Here is a 20,607-nt window from a genome sequence, read left to right as displayed (position 1 = left end):
TAATTCTAAACTTAGAAAATAATTTAAAAAAACCAATTAACACAGATCATCAAAGTTAGAAGAGTTTTAGGAGTAGATGGATAACCATGCTAGAAAAGTTGGAAGCCATGTTTTCTGTCTAGAAACAGGTATTCAGTTAATGGAAAGGTGGCAAATAAATAGAAAAATATATATATATGCTAGGCTCTGTTTATGTTAAAACCTCCCTTACTCCACAAAAACTTGAAAACAAGTCTCAGCTAGAAGTTTCCATTCATAGAACAGATGAGGGTAATAGGATCATACATTAACAATTGCATTTTAGGGACAAGAGCAATTTACCATAATCTAACTACCTGATTTGTTTCCAACAATAATCTTTTCAAACTGTAGATTGTTTTGAGCAAAAATGATTTCCTATTGCACTACCACAAAAAGACTTGAATTTGTTTTAATAAGAATTGAATTTTAAATAAACACATCACTTAATATAATGGAAGAGTAAACCATGTAGTGTTGTAAAATGAAAAATAGTAGCCTAAATTTAGAACTTTGTTTGGCACAAATTAAGCACTCTGTGAAGGAGGAAAGAACAGGCTTATCATCATATACATATTTGATTATCCACTGCAATACTGTGAGAGTTTCTATAAAAAGAGTGCAAACTTTGTTTTTTCTTAGAGACAATGCATTTGCTGACAGTACAGAACCTAATTAAAAAGTTTTTAGCCTTCAATTTTGGTAACACTCAGGAAGAAGGAGGCGAGTAAAGAGTTATAAAAATGGTACTGGAGGGACAGAGGATTCCCCTCAGAGAATTTAACTTTGGATGTCCACCACAACGATTTCATTCTAATCCACACTTCACGGGGGAAGGGTAAATATCTGAAATGATTTTTTCAAGTACCTCAACTAACTCTATGAAAAAGAAACTCCTATTAAAATTCAGTAGCTTCATTTTTCATCATTTATTTACCAATGCTAATTGCTATAATAGGAAATTTCAAATATTTAAATATTTATTTTCAAACATGGGTTTCATTGCCATATTGAATAGTCGCATAATTATCTGATTTTTAAAGTGGTCACAGTGTCTTGATTAGTAATTAATTTTTACAAATTAGTCTACCAGTCGGTTCAGAGTAAATGTCTCCTTTAGGCATAGTCATACATGTGCACATGAGACTGTAGAAGGTGTTTGGCAATACAACAAAATATCAAACCATAATCAGCCATAAGCTCTGTGAGGACAGTAGTTTTCTAGAATGACAGACTGTAAGGGAATGTGCTGAGGTTTGTCCATATCTGTGTTTCTTGATAATCATTAGGGTCAGCGGTGGGGGATTAATCAACTAAGTTTATATATGTCGAGTCAGGAAAAATCAGGATTTTGTTTTTTACTAATGAGAATAAGCTGTCAGAAAGTTATTGCAATTGGCTCCATAAAAAGTCTTCTGCCAAAGGGACTGGAAATGGATTTAATGGCTTACAATGATCTCTTCCCCGAGTGCAGGGTAGTAGGGAATTCATGTTTATTTCACCTAAAGACTTAATTGTTCAGGAAGGAAGTCACATTAGACATTAAAAATTATCAAGTTAGTTTCTGGGTGACAAACATCTATCAGTCATCTTCCACTCCAGGTCAGGAGTTTTAAAGTTTTATCAGTGGAGGCACAGAATGTGAAAAAGGAAAAACAAAGACTGCATGATCTGGTTGAAAGGAGGGAGGAGAGGCATGGCCCAGTGGAACTCTTTCCCCTTCTCTTCTGTGTCACCCACTTCCAACCTTCTGGTGGCCACTTGACGCAATTTCTTCAAACTCAAGGGTTTCTGGAGCATCGGTTAAAAATCACTGCTCTAAGCAACCACTGAACTTGCTCCTTAATCTGCCTAGGCAAAAATGGGAAGGAATAACAAAGCAAGCTCTGTTTACTGGAGGATATGCATAGGAAAAGGAAAGTGATGTTCTAAGTTGGCCCACTCTAACCCCTTCTTATGTCTAGATGTCCTGAATATGCTGATACTGAATTGACTTTGAACATTCTATTTAGTTGTTGCTATAATCATAGTCACACAACTATGTGCCATAATTTGTGCTTCAGAAAATGTGAACTTTTTCTTCGTGACATACTCCTCATAAAACTGTGCTAACACAAATACCTACAAATCATTTCTGATCATTAAAAATTATTCCTTTAAAGAACTGAATTGGATCCTAACAGATAAAATATTGAAGAAAAGAGATGGGTAGAATTTACTGTCATCAAATTTTAGAATAGTATACAAGGTCCCCAAACCTAGAGAATGGCAAATTGATGGAAGCCAGAGCTCATGTAAGAGCAAATTGACATGAATCCCAAATCAAGGCATAAACTCATTCAACTGTGTATACTGGGTCATTCGTTTATGGCCACTGTTGTAGATGACAAAAGCAACGTGAACATTCCTAGCATAATTCAGACAAGATAATGGAGATCCCCTGCAGGTGGATATAAAGAATGTGGACATTAAGATCAGAGAATTTGAACCTATAGGGTTGACAGTCTCACCTCAGTAGCAGTGCTCTGATTAGCTCCATTTTCAAGCAGATATTTTACAACATCAATGTGGTTCTCCTGGGCAGCCATGTATAAAGGAGTGAAGCCATTCTGAGGACAAACAATAAAAAAAGACATCTTTAACCATTTGTAAAGTTTAAACTAGGGAAGAATACCAGACAAGGAAAAAGAGAATACTATGGAGTAAACTCCTGAAATGATGAAACATATAACATACCTCCACAATGAATTATACATATATTTACTATTATAAAACTAACTACAATCAGAGTGAACCAATTCCCACACACAATTCCTGAAAGAATGAGGACAAAGTGACATGGAAGCAATATTTTCCTCATTTCCTGTCTTCGTTTCAGTTTCAGATTTACATTTCCCATCACCTAATGCTGTTAAAGCTAAAAATATTTAGTTTCCTAATATAATCCTATAACATACATCAAATTCTCACTATACAAAATATTTATGTAATATCATCTGTATTTATTAGTTCCTAAACTATGTAAATGGACCACCATTCTCTTGAATGTACACACTTTAGCTAGCACCTTTAAAGGTATAAATTATTGCTCATTCCAAAACAGGTTGGGAGTGATTGCAAATCTGATTGAAAAAGTTAAAAAAAAAAAAGCCCTATGTTTCAGTATTCCAATTGAAGTGGCATAGTTTATCCTGAACATCTTTATATTGTTTTTTAAAGCTGTTCTGAAATTCTATCATTCATTAATTCCCATATTCATTTATTCAGTTATTTACTAAAATCTGACCACTGTAGCTGGGACATCACTGGGATACAGTAATAAGACAGACATCTGCCCTCATGAAGCATACACTATGGTAATATTATAACAATATTATGTAGTCATAGTTTTAAAAAATCACTGAAATTATATAACTTGAGTTTAAAATTAAGTTTAAATAGGCAAATTTTCTTTTTATCAGATCCTTTGCAATAGGTAACACCTCATGTAAAAAAAAAAAAAGTAAAACTTCGTAAAAACAAAATAGAAAACACGGAATAATTCATAAACTCTCAAATCAAACAATTCTCTCAAAACAATGTCAGAGTCTTAAACATTGCTGATTCCCTTAAAAATTCCACGCATTAATGAGAATAAGCAAAAACATAAATGAGACTTCAGGGATTTTTCAAAAACTTAAAAGGAGAAAAAATAACTATTTTTAAAAATTCTTCTATCTGCATTGTGTAAGTGTGGAAACATTATTTAAAATGGCCAAGACCCAGCAAAATACAAAAATCCAGAGTATACAAGGAAAACAAGAAAAGACATTTTAAATTTTTTTTTAAGACATTTTAAATTTGATTATAAAAGAAAATCTGCAGGCTTCAAATGGAGGAGGAAATTTTAAAACTGAGAAATATTGTAAGAGGAATGAATTGACAACTTTGTAGGATTCAGGAATAACTTGCTGGCTGGATAGCATATTTTTTAAAACACAGCAAACAGGTGAAATCTTGGGTATTTTAAGAACACTGAAGAGGTGGCGGAAGGACAGAATTAGAGATTCAAAGGAAGGGAAAGCCAGTGAGGATGGTTAAAAACAATGAGTGGGTGTGGGATGGGGCTCTTTCATGACAAGTAAAAAGCAGGATGCAAAAGAAAAAAAAAAAAGAACTTTTAATAGAGTAAAACAATTTGCTTACATGTTTTCCTCTGACAGACTCTTGTGTATAGATCAGGAGAAAGGGAGACGGACTGTGGTTGCCGGATCAATAGGGAAAAGAAATGTACCATTCTTAGGCTCCTGGCCTGGGTCCTGGGCTCTAGAGGGGCCTCCTCTAGCTGAGCTGGGCTGGGGATCCAGAGGCCCAGGGGGACACGCCCACCCTGATCCCCACAGCTCCCCTGCTTCCAGACCACACACCAGGCATGCAGCTACCCAGAATCCTTGCCTATGCAATGCCCCCGTGTGGTGCCAGTGCTTGCTCAGACTCCGTCTTTGGGTTCTTCTCCCAAGGGTCTGTTGCCATGCCCACGCTGTGACACACTGACTGATGGCCCCCAAATACGCCCTCATCTTAATCCCTGGAAGTAGTAAATGTTACCTTATATGGCAAAAGGAACTTTGCAGCTGTGACTAAGTTAAGGATCTCAAGGTGGGGAGATTAATCCTGGATTGTCCAGGTGGGTATAATGGAATCACAGGGTTTTTATTTATTAATTTATTTATTTTAAATGTAATGCATGACTAAGCAAACATGTATGCATATCCTCCCCTCCTTTTTCTTTTAAGATTTTATTTATTTATTTGAGAGAGAGAATGAGCAAGAGAGAGCACAAGCAGGGGGAGAGGGGCAGAGGGAGAGGGAGAAGCCGACTCTCCGCTGAGCGGGGAGCCTGACTCGGGACTCGATCCCAGGACCCTGAGATCATAACCTGAGCTGAAGGCAGGCGCTTAACCGACTGAGCCACCCAGGCACCCCTCACAGGGCTTTTATAAGAGTGAGGCAGGGGTCAGAGAGGAGAGAAGACACTGTACTGCTGGCTTTGAAGATGGAAGGAGGGGATGTGATCCAAAGAAAAGAGATTTTCACTTACAGCTTCCAGAACCAGCAGTGCCAGCACCTGGGTTTTAGCCCCATCAGACTAATTTCAGATTTCTAAAATGCATTTGTGGTCATTTGTTACAGCAGCAACAGGAATCTAGCAGACACCCCTAGAGCTGTTTTCTAGGGAAGGTGGAAACAGTGGATGGACAGAGCTTGAATGTGTAGGTCAGGGTGTTCACACCTTTCCACGTGAGGCTCGTGTGGTATGGATGGAGCCAGGGATGGGCCAGGAAGAAGAACCGGCTGCAGGCCAGGGGAATGAATCAGCACACCCCCTGCCACAATCCTGCGTGGAACTCCAAGGTTTCCGAGAAGTCTACATTTGGACCTGTCATGTTGTTATAAAGATATATTTGTCAAGGTGGAAAGATAAAAGATACGTATGTAACAGCTTGATATACAGCTTTTAATTTTAAAATGTGTATTGTAAGTGGGCCTCTTTTTCACTCATGTCCTGGGCTCTGCAAGTGCTGATAGCGGGCTAGTAGCAGAGAGAAAAGGAGGAAATATCCACAAGTAGTACGTGGGGGAGGGGAAGAAGGGCAGTGACAAATGAACATTCAGGATCTTGGTTAGAGTATGCCATGAATCCCATTTGTGCCTGGAACCACAACCTCAGTACGCAAGGGCTTTCAGCAGTGTAGGGGATGTAAATACGAAGAACAATAAAAATAAAAAGAATTTGGGGCACCTGGGTGGCTCAGATGGTTAAGTGTCTGCCTTCAGCTCAGGTCATGATCCCAGCGTCCTGGGATCGAGCCCCGCATCGGGCTCCCTGCTCAACGGGGAGCCTGCTTCTCCCTCTCCCTCTGCCTCTCTCCCTGCTCATGCTCTCTCTCTGTATCTGTGTCTCAAATGAATAAATAAAATCTTTAAAAAAAAAAAAAAGAATTTGTTGAACTTCTGCCATATGATATTCACTGTGAGAGATGCTTTGAATATGTCACCTCAAATTACAGTGATCATGTGTCTCTGTTTGCCTGAGACAGTCTAAATTTATGTGTAGTATCCTGGAGTAATTATTAATAGCATCTCAGTTTGGATGGTCAATTAAATGGCCTAATAGTATCTCTAATACTTAGAATAGTGCTGCAACATTGGTACTCTCATCCCCACTTGGTTTTTTGGGGTTTTTTTGAGGAAACTCTACCCCCAGTGTGGGGTTCAAACTCGTGACCCTGGTATCAAGAGTCACATGTTCCACTGACTGAGCGAGCCAGGCGCCCCTATCATCCCCATTTGAAATGAGGTAGCTGAGGCTCAGACATTTGGGTAACTTGGCCAAAATCTCACAGCTAATAAGTGAACCAAAAGTGATGGACAGAAACCAGTCATGAATAGTCTTCTTCCCTATATGAAAGTCGGGACTTGATCCGATGGATGTGTGATCCTCAGCCTGGCTCTGCAACAGAATCTCCTGAGGAAACTTGTAAGAATGCCTAGGCACTACCCTGTCCCCTACTGAACTGGAGTCTCCATGTGTGAAGCCAAAGCACCTGCAATTTTTAAAAAGCTCAATTCTTGAAGTTACCTGAAGAACATTGTTATAGGTGATGCAGAACAACTGAATGGTTTTGGGCAGGAAGTACCATGATCACATCTGCATTTCAGAGAGTTCACGCTGGTGAGCACTAAGTGGACCAAACCTACTCTGGTTTGGGGTGGTAGAAGACAAGAATGAAAGTAAGGGGTTAATCAGCTTTGTAGTATTTGCAATAGTGTATTTAAAAGATGAAGGAAGCATGAGCCAAGACAACATCTTGGCTAGGTGAGGGAGGGAGCTATTTACTGTTACCAAATATGTGAAGTAAGAAGGCAATAAAGATTTACTACAGGTCCTAAAGATGTGGGAAATTATCCTTTCCTTACTTACTGATGCTACTTAACAAGAAAGACTCCGCCAGATAATGTGAAATATGCCTCTGGGTAATTGGGACAGGGCATAGTAGCATTTTAACAGCATTGTAAATTTTATAGGAAGGCTTTTATCTCTGCATATAAATAGGTTAACAGCACAGGATTATTGGCCTGTGTTCATGCATCCAGGTGCTTTCCAATGTACTATGTCTATACACCTTTCTAAAATAGTCTGGCTGCATGTAGGGATAAAAGTGTACGTATTTTCTTCCTGTTGGTATAAAAAAGTCAAAGACATCTACAACCTGGACTGATACTTGGAGGATGCAAACAAGCACAAAATTACCAGCGTCATAGTAGTCTCAGTGTGACCAATAGGTGCCTCTACCAACCGGTTATTAAATATTTTGAACATTATTCCTCTCCATAGCAAATTATTAATTATTTTCCATTCACTTATATTTATTCAACAAAAATGTGTTTGGTGACTTTACTGCTAGGCATTGTGTTTAGCATAGTGATTCAGAGATGAAAGGCACAGTCCCTGCTAATTAGAAGCTCACAGTCCAGAGGCTGAGATGGGCAAGTAATATGTTACAATTCAGTGAACTCATACATAATTAGTTTCTTAAAAAAAAGAAAAAAGAAAAAGGCAAAGAAGTGGGGTGCCTTGGTGGCTCAGTCGGTTAAGCATCCGACTCTTGATTTCAGCTCAGGTCATGATCTCAGAGTCCTGAGTTCAAGGCATGTCTTGAGCTCCACACTGGGCATGGAGCTACAAGAAGGAAGGAAGGAAAGGAAGGAAAAGAGGAAGGAAGGAAGGAAGGAAGGAAGGAAGGAAGGAAGGAAGGAAGGAAGGAAGGAAGGAAGGAAGGAAGGAAAGGGAAGAAGGAGAAGAAAAAGAAGTTGTTGTTACACGAGGGATATAAAGAGAACATTGAAGGGCACAGAACTAAGCTGGATGAGGAAATTATATTCAAAGGAAGTCACTAGGATTGACATTTGGTAGACACGGTGAGTGATTTGGTTTGAACTGAATCATGAAAACCGAAGTTAGCCAGAGAAGCAGGAAAGGGATTTCAAACAGCGGAAACCCCATGAGAAAACAGTGAACATCTAGGGATCTGCAGATAATTCAGTGTGACTAGCAGGAGGAGGAGGCTGAGACAGGCAGGGATCAGTTCCCATGTGCCACGCTAAGGAGTCTGAATTTTATTCTGAAGCCTCGGGAATCACGGTTTTAAGATGAGGTTTGGCATGATCACATTTTCATTTTAAAATGAATTTGCCAGGATTGGGGAGGAATTGGAAAGTGGCCAGAGTACACTCTGAAAAAGTAGAAATAAGGCTTTTGTAATAATCCAGGTGAGAAGTGAGAATTAGGAATATTAATTTGATTTTGATATTTTAAAATGTAATTATATGTAATTATTTATGTATTTATATTCTACTTAAAGGTTTTACTCTGCATGATTGATCATATTTGATAAAATGTCTCAGATTCATTGAGAAGTTATAACAGTTTTCTTCAAATCCAGAAATTATGCTGTTTCAAGAATTCATACACATGTAATATTACAAAAAATGTTTTTCCTGTTTTCATTAGTGATATAACTACAAACCAGTAATCAGGTTTTTGCCACTGGTGAGAATTTCCTTAGGTAATTGGATTATCTGGGAAAATTGAATGAACATGAACTAATATTTATATATCTACCTATCAAATGTGGATTTACTGAAGCTTTTCAGAACATTTTAAAATCAACTAGACCTATTGATATTTGTATGTCATTTCAAAGAAATTATACAGAGACAAATAACGTCAGTATGCAAAGTAATGAATGGTTTAGAATCATTGTTTTGAACAAGGAACAAAATTCTAAGAACTATCATCATTACCAATTTTTAATATTAACTCCAGACTTAATTTTGTCAGCCCATATAACCTTATTCTTCCCTTACACAAAGAAAGATTCATTAGTTGGATGACTTGAAATGATTGATCATATAAAATTAATCTTAACTGGAGTCAATGTTACCATTCAATTTAAAGGGTCCTTTTATACAGTGCCAAGTTTATTTTACAGTTTTTCACTTAGGCAATGGATGAGGTGTCTTAAGAGTAACAAATATGAATATAATATTGTTTCTGTCCTCATGAGCTCAAAATATTACAGAGTTCACAGAATATATGTATACAGAATCATCTATAGCTCCATATATACTATTATATATTACATATATATGTAAAGTATATGTACATATATGTAAAAAGTATATATGTAAAGTATACATACATATATGTAAAGTATATATTACATATATACAAAGTACCTTTTTTTATAGTATTGCTCACTCTTTAGTGCTCTGATAGCATTTTCTTTGTGCTTCTTTAGGCAATTAGTATGCATTAAGCCAATTTTACATATATACAATTTTATATATATACTAAAGAGTGAACAATTAATACTATGAAAAAAGGTACTTTTGGCCCAAGAACACAGAGCTAAGAGGAAGTTAGGAGCCCTTAATAAAACCAAGATAGTAGATCTACAGAAAATAAAATGTTATTTGCTGTTCTGTTCTTTTCTGGTTTCACGTTCCCCATCTCTCAAGAAATGTAGTGTTTGTATGAGAATTCTCAGTGTATTTGCTGCCGGCACATATTTCACCTAGGGAATTCTGTTCTTGAAGCCTAATAATGAATCTCACGAATAGTAAAAAACAGTAAGCAAAATTACCAAACCTGAGTAAAAGCCAATGCAGGAATGCATCTTGATGAGAATTTTTACAGGTCTAAAAATTATTTTAAAAAAAAATTCAAAGATCTCTTACCCAGACAATAACAGAGCAAACTGCAATTCACATTACTACCTAGCTAAAGGTATACCTTAGGTAATTTCATGGATCAGTCATAAGCTAAAAGAGTGGAAAGTGATTATGGAAGTTTCAAATGGTATATCTCTGTACACTACTCATTGTTATTTTATTTGTTCTTACTTTTGGTCTTATGCGGCCAAAGTTATTAAATATATTTTAATGATTAAAAGAAACTGCCCTATTTTCCTAGATGAAAATATTATAGCTGAAAAGGAACTCATCATTTTACAGTTGAGGAAATTTTAACCCAGAGACTGAGCAGACCACCAAGTGGACTGGCCAGTTTCATAGATTAAGGAGACAATAGGAGGTAAATGGACACAGCTGATGCAGGGATGCTTGGAAACTCTTACCCTTTCCTTCTAATCTCTCAGGCCTTGATATAAGAATCACCCTCTCTAAGAGGCCTGATTCAGTGCCATAACAACACTCAGCACATAGTAGATGTTCAATCAATCTTTGTTAAATGGGCAAGTGAATAAAGTAGAATAAAAACCAAGTTCCTTTTTATGCCTGTGGTGGTTTTAAAGCATGTCTTCAAATTCTTTGACATGCCTCCCTTCAAAAAAGGTAAAGCCTAATTCCCCTTCCTTTGAATGTGGGCCAACTTGGTAATTCACTTTCAATGCATTGATTATGGTGGAAATGATTGTGTATGACTTTGAGGCTAGGATTTAAAAGTCATTGCTTTATTGCCTTGCCCTCTTTTGGATCACCTGCTCTGGAGGTAATGAGCTGACAAATCATGATGACATGCAAGCAGTCTATGGAGAGACTCAAGTAAGAAGGAATTGAGACCTCCCACCAACAACTAGCTCAAGGGGAAAAAAACACCCTGGTAGTGAATCCTCCAGCCCTAGGAAAGCCTTCAGATGCTCAACATTTTCATCCCAACCTCATGAGTGACTCTGAGCCATAATTGCATAGCTAAACCACTACTAAATTCCTGATCCACAGAAACTGTTATGATAATAATGTTTATTGCTATTTTAAGCCACGAATTTTGGAGATAATTTGTTATGCAGCAATTGCTAGCTAACACAATGTCCAACAAGGTCATACATGATCTGACCATGGCCTGCCTACCTTGCCAATCATACTTCTTACCACTCATACTTTACACTGCTTCCTTTCTCTTTAGGAAAGGAATTCATATCCCAGACAGTTATTTTCAAGTAACTTTGTGAAAACACAAAGCAATGGTAGTCATGTCACTACTTTATAGTATTTTGCAATTGGATAAGATTAAGACTTTGCATTTTTAGAAGGAATGAATGCGGGATGCCTGGGTGGCTCTGTTGGTTAAGCATCAGCTCAGGTCATGATCCCAGGGTCCTGGGATCGAGTCCCGCATTAGGCTCCTTGCTCAGCTGGGAGCCTGCTTCTCCCTCTGCCTGCTCTGTCTCTCTCTCTCTCTCTGACAAATAAATAAATAAAATCTTTAAAAGAAAAGAGAAATGAGTGAAGTAGGTCACTTGTATATATTTGCTTAGATGGAACAATCTATAGTCTAAGAGAGTCTGAAAATTATAGCTTTAAATTTTTATAATACCCTGAATCCCGTGTGCCGTTTGCCAGTTTTCTAAGAGTATTACATATATCCCTCATATCTACTAGAAAACTAATCAACAAATTACATACCCAATTCCAAAAGTAGAAAATGGAAATGGTTACAGATAGCTCTGGGTTTGAACTTAGCAAAACTAGAATTCCCCCTTTGATGAAGCCTTATTGTCTTTTTGCAGGAAGGTCAGTGTCAAGATTTAGGTTTTTTCACAGAGCAGAATTCTTCAGCAGCCTTAGCCATGACACCCTAGGAAACTCTTCATCACATGATGGTTAGCATAGGTTGGTAATTACTCCTCTAGTTACCATCCCAGACACTATGTATCATCTTCTTCCTTTGAACGAGCATTATGAGAGATAAGGTTGGGAAGCATCCCCAATTATCACCCAGCTTTAAGGTCAGGATGATTCAAATTATTTCCCTAAATATATCGTAAATGCACAGCTGCAAAGGATTTTTAAAAAAACCAGTGGGTATTAATTGTAGTCACAAAAAATAAAGACTATTTTGTGTACTCTGGGGGTGTACTTAGGGCAAAAGAACGAAAGATATGATTCTACATTTGCTTGGCAGTGAAGAAGGCATTTTATTAATTAAAATATCATACAAATTTTCTCAGGTGATTTGAATTTGACAGTTCTTTACCGCGGTTAAGATATTACGGGTTATTTTAACCACTTTCTTCTCTCCAAAAGTCCTCTTTAATGGATTATAGCTAACCTATTAAATGACATTAAAATGACTAATGTTCTAAATCTTTCGAAGGAGGTTCAACTTAATGGAGTATTTATCATGTCATCTTGTTTCATCCCCACAACTATGCTCTTAGGCCATTTAACAGAGAAGGCTACCTATGGCAGTCATTTACCCAAGGACATCCTCACAAATGGTGCAATTAGGGTCTGAACTCTGGAGGACTCCAAACCCAGTGCTCCTTCCACTCCCCTCAGCTCTTCCCTTCAACTGAGATCAAATTGTCACAGAGATCACCCACGCTTTTATCTAGTAATTGGAGAATTAGTCTTCTTCCATTTTCTCCTAAGCCATTCACTAGAGATAAGCAGGGAAGCTCTGCCTAATGACAGTATTAGAATCATCATGAACTGCTTAATGAAGAATGTCCAAGTGTTCTCTTAGGTGCAAGAATTTTTCCAGTGACGTAAGTAATAGATCTCTGTACAACTCAAGGAAATGAACATTCATAGGTATTAAGAAGCATGCCTTAAGTTTCACACTACTTAAAATGTGGAGCTGGGATTTGAACCCACATATAACTGATTCCAAAGCTCACGCTCTTTCTACTACACTATCCTGCCATGTGCCTTAGTAATATATTTGACAGACACTATTTTATCATATCTGGGCATTGTTAGCAATCAGAAACACCACTGAAAATAGTGCATTCAGGGGCACCTGGGTGGCTCAGTTGGTTAAGCAACTGCCTTCGGCTCAGGTCATGATCCTGGAGTCCCGGGATCGAGTCCCGCATCGGGCTCCCTGCTCAGCAGGGTGTCTGCTTCTCTCTCTGACCCTCCCCCCTCTCATGCTCTCTCTCAATAAATAAATAAAAATCTTAAAAAAAAAAAAAGAAAATAGTGCATTCACACTAGGCCTACCATAATCCCTACTTTCAGTTTCTCATGGATAAATAACCAAGAAAACATGTGAACTATTTTACCGAACATGATTTAAGATCAGTTTTCACAGACCACAGCTGAAGAGCAAGACTTTTTGTACTATTGCCCTTTAGTCATATTAAGAGCAAACCTTTAATATATATTCTGACATTTTTCCAGATGAGCTTGTCTCACCAATATTTCTACACTCACCAAGCTCAATTGTACCTCTTAACAATGTTACTACTAATCTTTCCATGTGGAAAGTCTTCCATTTCAATTTCTCCTCTGCAGTGGAGAATTTCCCTTTATTTCCTTTTCAGTGCCTGGCTTCAGTCCTCTGTAAATTTTTCCTTAACAGAGTTTAGCCAATTTCCAGTTTTCCCTCTGGGATATAGTTGGTTCCATACAGTTTAGTACCAAATCATATACCATCTTCTCCTGTTTGCCTCTGTTTCTTGTGTGTTTGTCTTGACTTTGTATTTAGTCTATATACTTTTTAAAAGCAGCTTCCTGTCTGACAACTGTTTAGAATCCTCCACAGAAATGAGTACTCTCCTGAGTATACAATAAACACCCAATAAATAGCTGCTGACTAACAGTTTACTCTTACCTTTATTTTACTCAGTTCCTGACAATTATAGATAACTTAGATTTGTACGTTTCTCCTTTATTCAAGTTTAAAATTTAGATGCACCAGGTGACTCACCACTACTGCATTCTACAAAGGAGCTGAGGTGGCTGATAATAATTTTAATTTACTCATATAATTCCAAAATACTGAAAACCTTTATCTCATGTTTCACTTTGCGAAAATGAATAGATACCTCATTAAACTGTTAAGCTATAAATGAATCATTATATTGTTTATGTCTTTGGATTTGTAAACCAAAAAACAAGAAGTCAAATGAATTTTTAAGTAATCATGGAAAAAGCAAATAAAATTTTAAAGTAAAGAAAATATTAAAAATGAAGAAAGCAAGTGAATTTTTAAAATGGAATACCCAAAATACAGTAGTGGGCATCTACCCATTACCATGCCTACCCAATATCCTTTCTCTTTTTTGATAGCATCCTGGTTTTTCCTTAAAGTATCTATGTTTCCCTCCATAGTTCATATAATTTCAATAGAGCTGAACTTTTCATCTACTAGCTCTAGGCAGAGTATCAGATGACTTAAGCCAATCAACACATTCAATTCTGTTGGATACAATGACTGGTTCAAGTTTAGGCAAAAGAAGTAAAATGGTCCAATTAGTCAAATTCAGGATCCTCTTTTGGAAAGCTGGGACAAGGCTCCCTTATTTTGACTCTGAACAAGAAAAAGTATGGCTCCAATCTTAGGTCCACAAAGGAGACCAGCCTAGAATAAAGCTTGCGTTGCAGAAATCATAGCAAAGAGAAAAAGAGAATCTGAGCCCTTAGTTATGAATAAGCCAGTGGGAGGGAAAAAAAAATTGAAACAAACCAATATACTACTGGAGTTTACCTTACCTATTTGAACTTTGTATTCATGAAAGCCAAGAAAGTTCCTTTTTTCATTACCCGAGGACAAAGGAAGTTTTTTTCTTGCTTGCAACTGAAGACATTCTAGTTGATACAGGGATCTATACTAAAATACAGCTTATCCTACTGTCATTTGTTTAATATGAAGCATTTTCCTGGTAATCTGGAATCTCAAAAAGTATTTCACAGAAATGAAAGTATTAAAAGCAGAATTTACTATTATGTTAAAAATATGTTTTTCAGTAACCCTGAGATACATCTGCAGAAAAAGTATAAAATCAATTTTTAAGAATAAGGTTAAACTACAAAATAACAGGTGGGTTATTTTCAGTAAGGAAATAAATTTTCTCTTCCAAGAGAAGAGATTTTAAAATATTTTTTTCTGTGTGAGTGGCAAACAAAATAAGGTATTCAGTGGTAGGTTTTCTTCCATTGTTATTTCTGCATATATAATGCTAACTTTCATTTAAGTCGTTGACAGAAATGGCAAGTTTATCTATCACTGGATAAAATGCTTTCTCACTATATCACATAAAATTTTACAATAATCTATAAGACTGCTGTTATGTTGTACATGTAATAATTTTAATGATGAAAACTAAAATTAAATATGCAGATGCTGTGCCCTGACTAATCTCTACAGAAGCAATGAAAATGTCCCAATATGAGAGATGAAACTTTAACATAAAGTTAATAACTATTTGAATATTGAAATTGGGTAGAAATTAATTTCCTGATATATTTTTTTAAGATTTTTATTTATTTATTTGAGAGAGAGAATGAGAGAGAGAGAGAGCACATGAGAAGGGGGAGGGTCAGAGGGAGAAGCAGACTCCCTGCCGAGCAGGGAGCCCAATGCGGGACTCGATCCCGGGACTCCAGGATCATGACCTGAGCCGAAGGCAGTCGCTTAACCAACTGAGCCACCCAGGCGCCCCCCTGATATATTTTAATTAAATTTTTCTAAACTTTCAAATTACTGAACAACATAGATTACCAGGTTCATATCTTTATATGTCTTTATATATATTTTTATAAATCTCTATTGCCATTTGCTCGGCTTTTTAGCAGTTGCTTTAAAAATGTGTATTTTTGAGCAACTTCATAAATGACCCAGTAGCTTAAAAGCAAAAGGAAATTTGTCATCTCCCAAAGAAAAAATACTGACTGCTGTGTATAGGCTCATGATATTAAGAAAATTAAGTCAATAACAATCACACTGTAGGGTGTTTTTATTTTCCCCTAACAGAGTAAGATCCATAAACCTGAAATAATTATTTTTAATTAAGCCATAGTACTAATTTAATTGGTTATTGTTTTATCATTTTGAAGTTGATTAGCATAATCAGGGTCAAAGAGTTTTGATTTTCCATAATAAAATACTCAAAATAAGCTATAACTCTTTTACTTCTCTCATGTATTATTAAAAAAATTTTTTTAAATTAATGATTACCAAAAAGGTTTCTTATTTCTAACCAACTGTCTTTGAGAAAATAAAATGCTGCTCCAAGTCTTTAAAAGCACATGTAATGTCAGAACACTAAATGGTTCATTAGGACCGACTTATGTAAAGCCACATTTATAATCCTGTCAACAAGTGCAACTAGTCAACTTAGCTTTGTTAATAAATATCAAAGGTAACCATACAACATTTTTTTATTCCCAATAACATGCATCTAGAAAGTCTCAATAGTTAATGAAATTAAGTTACTGCTTCTTTCAGCAATGTCAATCCTTTCTGCCATTTAATGATTGGAGTACTTGGTATTCCAATTTAAAAATTAAGACATAGTTGAGAGCGTGTGGACACACAAACCCATTGACACACTCCATTAGGATTCAAGCATTTTTTTTTAATTTTTCAAAGTAAAAGTTTCCTTTTCTCTGCAAAATATTTGCTATAAGTTTTTTCAGTCACTCAAAAGTGGTCTGAATTACAATGCTATTCCTACCTCTTTTCTGATATTAACAGGGATAACCAAAGTTTCATTCATATTATACTATATATATTTTACCAATAGAAATTAAAACAAGACCTGGGATATACACAGGTTCAGTAACATTTGAGAAACAAAGTAGTTTAAGGGCAACAAAAGCCTTAGTATAGAACTTTTCCTTTACTAAGTGTGGGTTTTGGTGTGTGCTGATTTACCCTTCTCTGAGCTCTTTTAAAAGTTGCTAGGGAGTTAGAATAGTGTTGAGACCACGAAAGGAAATAGATCCATTAAAATAACCAGCCCCAGTGATACACTCAACATTTAACAGCTGCTTAACACAAGTTCTAGTTCACAACTTGCCAAAGATATAACCTCAAAGAATGAATATTGTCAATGTAATGATCCAAAAATTCACATAGAGAGCACATGAACCACTCGGTCACATGCCCAGGCTTAGTGTCCTTTGTAGCACTTTTTAAATAATTTATACCTTGAAATATAATCATATATAATCATATTCACAAAGGATTTAAGGTTATTTAAAACACTTTGTATAGAAGTGTGCCTGGGTGGCTCAGTCGTTTAAGCGTCTGCCTTCGGTTCAGGTCCTGATCTCAGGGTCCTGGGATTGAGCCCAGAGTCAGGCTCCCCGCTGAGCAAGGAGCCTGCTTCTTCCTCTCCCCTGCCCCTGTTCATGCTCTCTGTTGCTCTCACACTCTCTCTCTCAAATGAATAAATAAAATCTTAAAAAAAAAAAAAAACCCACTTTGTATATATGTATAGTTAGCATATATATCCACAGTGAAGATAAGGCTATAAAAGCAGACATAAACAAACTTTGGCTGCAGATGTCTAGTGGAGATAAGCAAAACTCAGAATGAGCTAGGTGCAATAATTAAACTTTTGGATTTTGGCAGCCATGGAAATAAGGAAAATGTAATAGATGATGGGAATTGTAATATTTTTGAAAAACGGAAACTTGCTGATTGCCATCTAGAATCTTGATTTCACACAAAGGACAGAGAACACACAGAAGTTAGTTGTCGAAATGTGCCTGAGGTTGTTCCTTGGAAGAGTTCTCTTAGGCACTTACATGTCATGGAAAGAATCGTCATGGAAAGGAGAGATAGTTCTTATCCAGGAAATTAAACTCTAAATAGAATCTGAGGTGGCCAGGTTGATTCACGCTGCTCCTGAAAACTGTGTGACATATCCTTACTGAGACAGAGGCTGTCTAACTCCAACCTACAGGTACCTATAGCAACATTTTCCTTCAAAGTGTTTGATCTGCTTTAAAAAGCTGGGTGCAGAGCCCTTGATCTCAAAATAGAGAAACTACAATTTGTACCCAAATAATTCGAGGGAAGATGTTACCTCTCAAAGCTCACCCATAAAAATACGTAAGTATGCCGTATATAGTCTTTATCCTCCCATTAAAAATTCTAAACAAAAATATTTTTTGATAGTTCTGCCTGGATAAATTGTCTCCAAAATGTACCCAGACACAACCAACGAGGCTGATCTGTCAGATGTGTTTTCTGGAGCATGCATGCCCACAACAATTGTCATGTCCGCTGAGATAGCAATTATTATTATGCATTCAAATGGTGATATTTTAACAGCTCTAACTGCAAAAAGGAATAGTTCCTCGTTTGTGTTCTTAAGGTATCGTCATTGCCATTGAACAGAATTCTTATCCTTTCTTGGTAGCAAGTGAATATTTACTAAATCATGTAAGTACAGCATCAGGTTGCTTAGAAGCACCTTTAAAGGTCTAAAATTAGAATTTAATCCATCAGTAGATAGTTCTTCACTTTTCTGATGGTAAAAACTGCACTATTTGAGAAAGCTTATCTTGTCTGAGATTGCTGATGGTATCTGATAGCTTGGCCTCAGTTTCTAACTATAAAATCAGAAAGTGACAAAAAATTGGTAAACAGTTTATGAAAATTTACATTGTTTTAACAACTTTCTCCATACATTGAAAGATTATGACAAATATTAGTAATGAGATAGTTCGGCCAAAAATTCCCTGCTTCTCATGTAATGCAATACAGTAAGAGGCGGGGACTTGAAATATACTAAGAAAACATAGGGAGGGTAGCCTGGTTTAATAGTTGAAATAGAAAATATAAGGATTCTTCTAAGTAAAGCAATCCTTTATCTTCAGCCTTCAAAATGTGTTTTTCATGTGTAAGAGATGAAGAACAGCTTATTCCTTTATTAAACCATATTTAAGTAAATTTGTTAAATACTGGGATTAAAAACAGAAGTTGTGTTAAAATAACAGAAAATAAAGATTCTTAGAAAACACAAAACACACAAGAAAAGTGATGCTTTTAAATTTGGATGTTTTAACGACCAAAAGTTAATAAAGCAGAGACTGTTCCGTTGCATCCCCAGTGGGTAGAACAACAGTGCTTGGCATATGGTATGTGTTCAATGAATATAGTCATTTTTCTTTCTTGTTCTTTGTAGCAAGTGCTTTTTCTAATCATTCAGCTGCATGTCCTTTGTTCCAAACCTATGCTATATCAAGGACAAGTTACGTATTTCTATCACTAAAGATGAAATTTCTGTACAATCTTTTCTCTACCACCACTTCCAGAACATAATGATTTCTCAGCTCCAATAGACAGCCAAAATAACAGATTAACTAATTAAAATTTAACCTGATTTAACTTATGCTCTAAACCATGTATTACTTATTCAATAATTTAAGTAGCTAAACCATTATATCTAATAATTAAGATAAAAGCTAACATTTGTATCACATTTATTATAGACCAGGCACTGTTCTAGCGCTCACATGTATTAACCCATTTAATCTTCATATTTACCCTGTGCAGTAAATACTAGTATCTCTATTTTACAGATGAGGAAATGGAGTCATTGAGAGGTTAGGTAAAAAGCCCAAGGTAACACAAATACTAGGTGATAGGGTAGGGTTCCTAACCACTATAGGATCTCTCATGAAGTCTGTATCTCTGCGTGTAGTATGCCTGGATTACTTAAACATATTTTATTGCCTTTCTTTTCTTATTCTGGAGTGGAATATGCCCTGCTTCTGTGTTTGTCTCCACTTAGTGATGTCTTTATCTTGCTCTCCTGAAAAGATGTGCCTTTGTTGATTTGCATTTAATGTCAAGGTGTTATTCGACTGCTTATATTTACTGTTATTCATATCTTCAAGTCAATTTATGTTATTTAAACTTAAAATTTTAAAGGGTTACAATATAAAATACTGTACCAGGTTATGTTCAGACAGATAGTTAATAAATATCTTTTGATGACATTTGGTTCACATGTGTTTCAATTCCTAAAAATCCAAAATTTTAAATTTGCAAACCAAACATACATACTTTCAGTATGATTTTGTGGCCTTTTAAAATCATTAAATATTTCAACTTTTAGGCTGAAGAAAATCTTAGCCACAGACCATGAAAGTGCAAGTCTGTGATGTGCATGGGATAGAATTACGCAGGCAGGAGGCCTTTAATAGATTAGTTAATGTAAAAATATCTTAGTTGATTGGCAGATTCTTTTGGGTTATCTAAATAATCATATATTCTATATAAAACAACATTTTTGTCTTTTCCTTTTCCTTTTCCATTCCTATTCTTATCTTCTTACATTGGCTAGCGCTTGAATACGATGCTGATAGCATTGCTAACAAGAATCCTTTTCTTGTTCCTGGCTTTAATGTGAATACTTCTAATATCTTATCAGTCTAAGTATTTTTGCAATGCTTTTTATATATTTCCTTGGGAAGTAGCCTGATATTCCTGATATTTAAGTTATTAAAAATAAATTTTAATCTATTAATTTGAATGCATATTAAATACATTTAAAATAATATTAAAATATTGGGCACAAAAATGTCTGTAATAGAGAACTAAAATGACCCATAAAGTTACTACCATTAGTCCTGAAAAGTGGTAATTGCCCAAATAAAAAATGTAGAATGGTACTTCATATTTAAAGAAAACCAGCCCAGATCTATCAAGATCATCAGTTGTTTTTTAAACAATTTAAAGTTGTTTTTCCACAACTTCAACTTGTACACTAGCTTCATTGTCTTGTTCTAAGGTATGCTAATACTATATTTTAGACACTTCAAAAATCTTTTTACTAT

General features: G+C 36.1%; 1 protein-coding gene across 39 annotated transcripts in view; it reads right to left on the bottom strand.

The window, feature by feature from the left end:
- The window catches only part of ANK2 (ankyrin 2), a 633,020-nt gene that overhangs the window by 136,679 nt on the left and 475,734 nt on the right, over positions 1-20,607 (bottom strand). For all 39 annotated transcript variants that reach the window (XM_032401030.1, XM_032401034.1, XM_032401024.1 and 36 more), the window contains one exon: positions 2,529-2,627. In XM_032401030.1, coding sequence (XP_032256921.1) covers positions 2,529-2,627 — 99 coding nt within the window. The remainder of the gene's footprint in view (positions 1-2,528; positions 2,628-20,607) is intronic.

The sequence above is a fragment of the Phoca vitulina genome, unplaced genomic scaffold (genome assembly GCF_004348235.1).
Source record: "Phoca vitulina isolate PV1807 unplaced genomic scaffold, GSC_HSeal_1.0 scaffold3, whole genome shotgun sequence".
Lineage (NCBI taxonomy): Eukaryota > Metazoa > Chordata > Mammalia > Carnivora > Phocidae > Phoca > Phoca vitulina.
The sequence above is the reverse complement of the archived record's forward strand: the minus strand, read 5'-3'. Positions and strand labels throughout refer to the sequence as shown.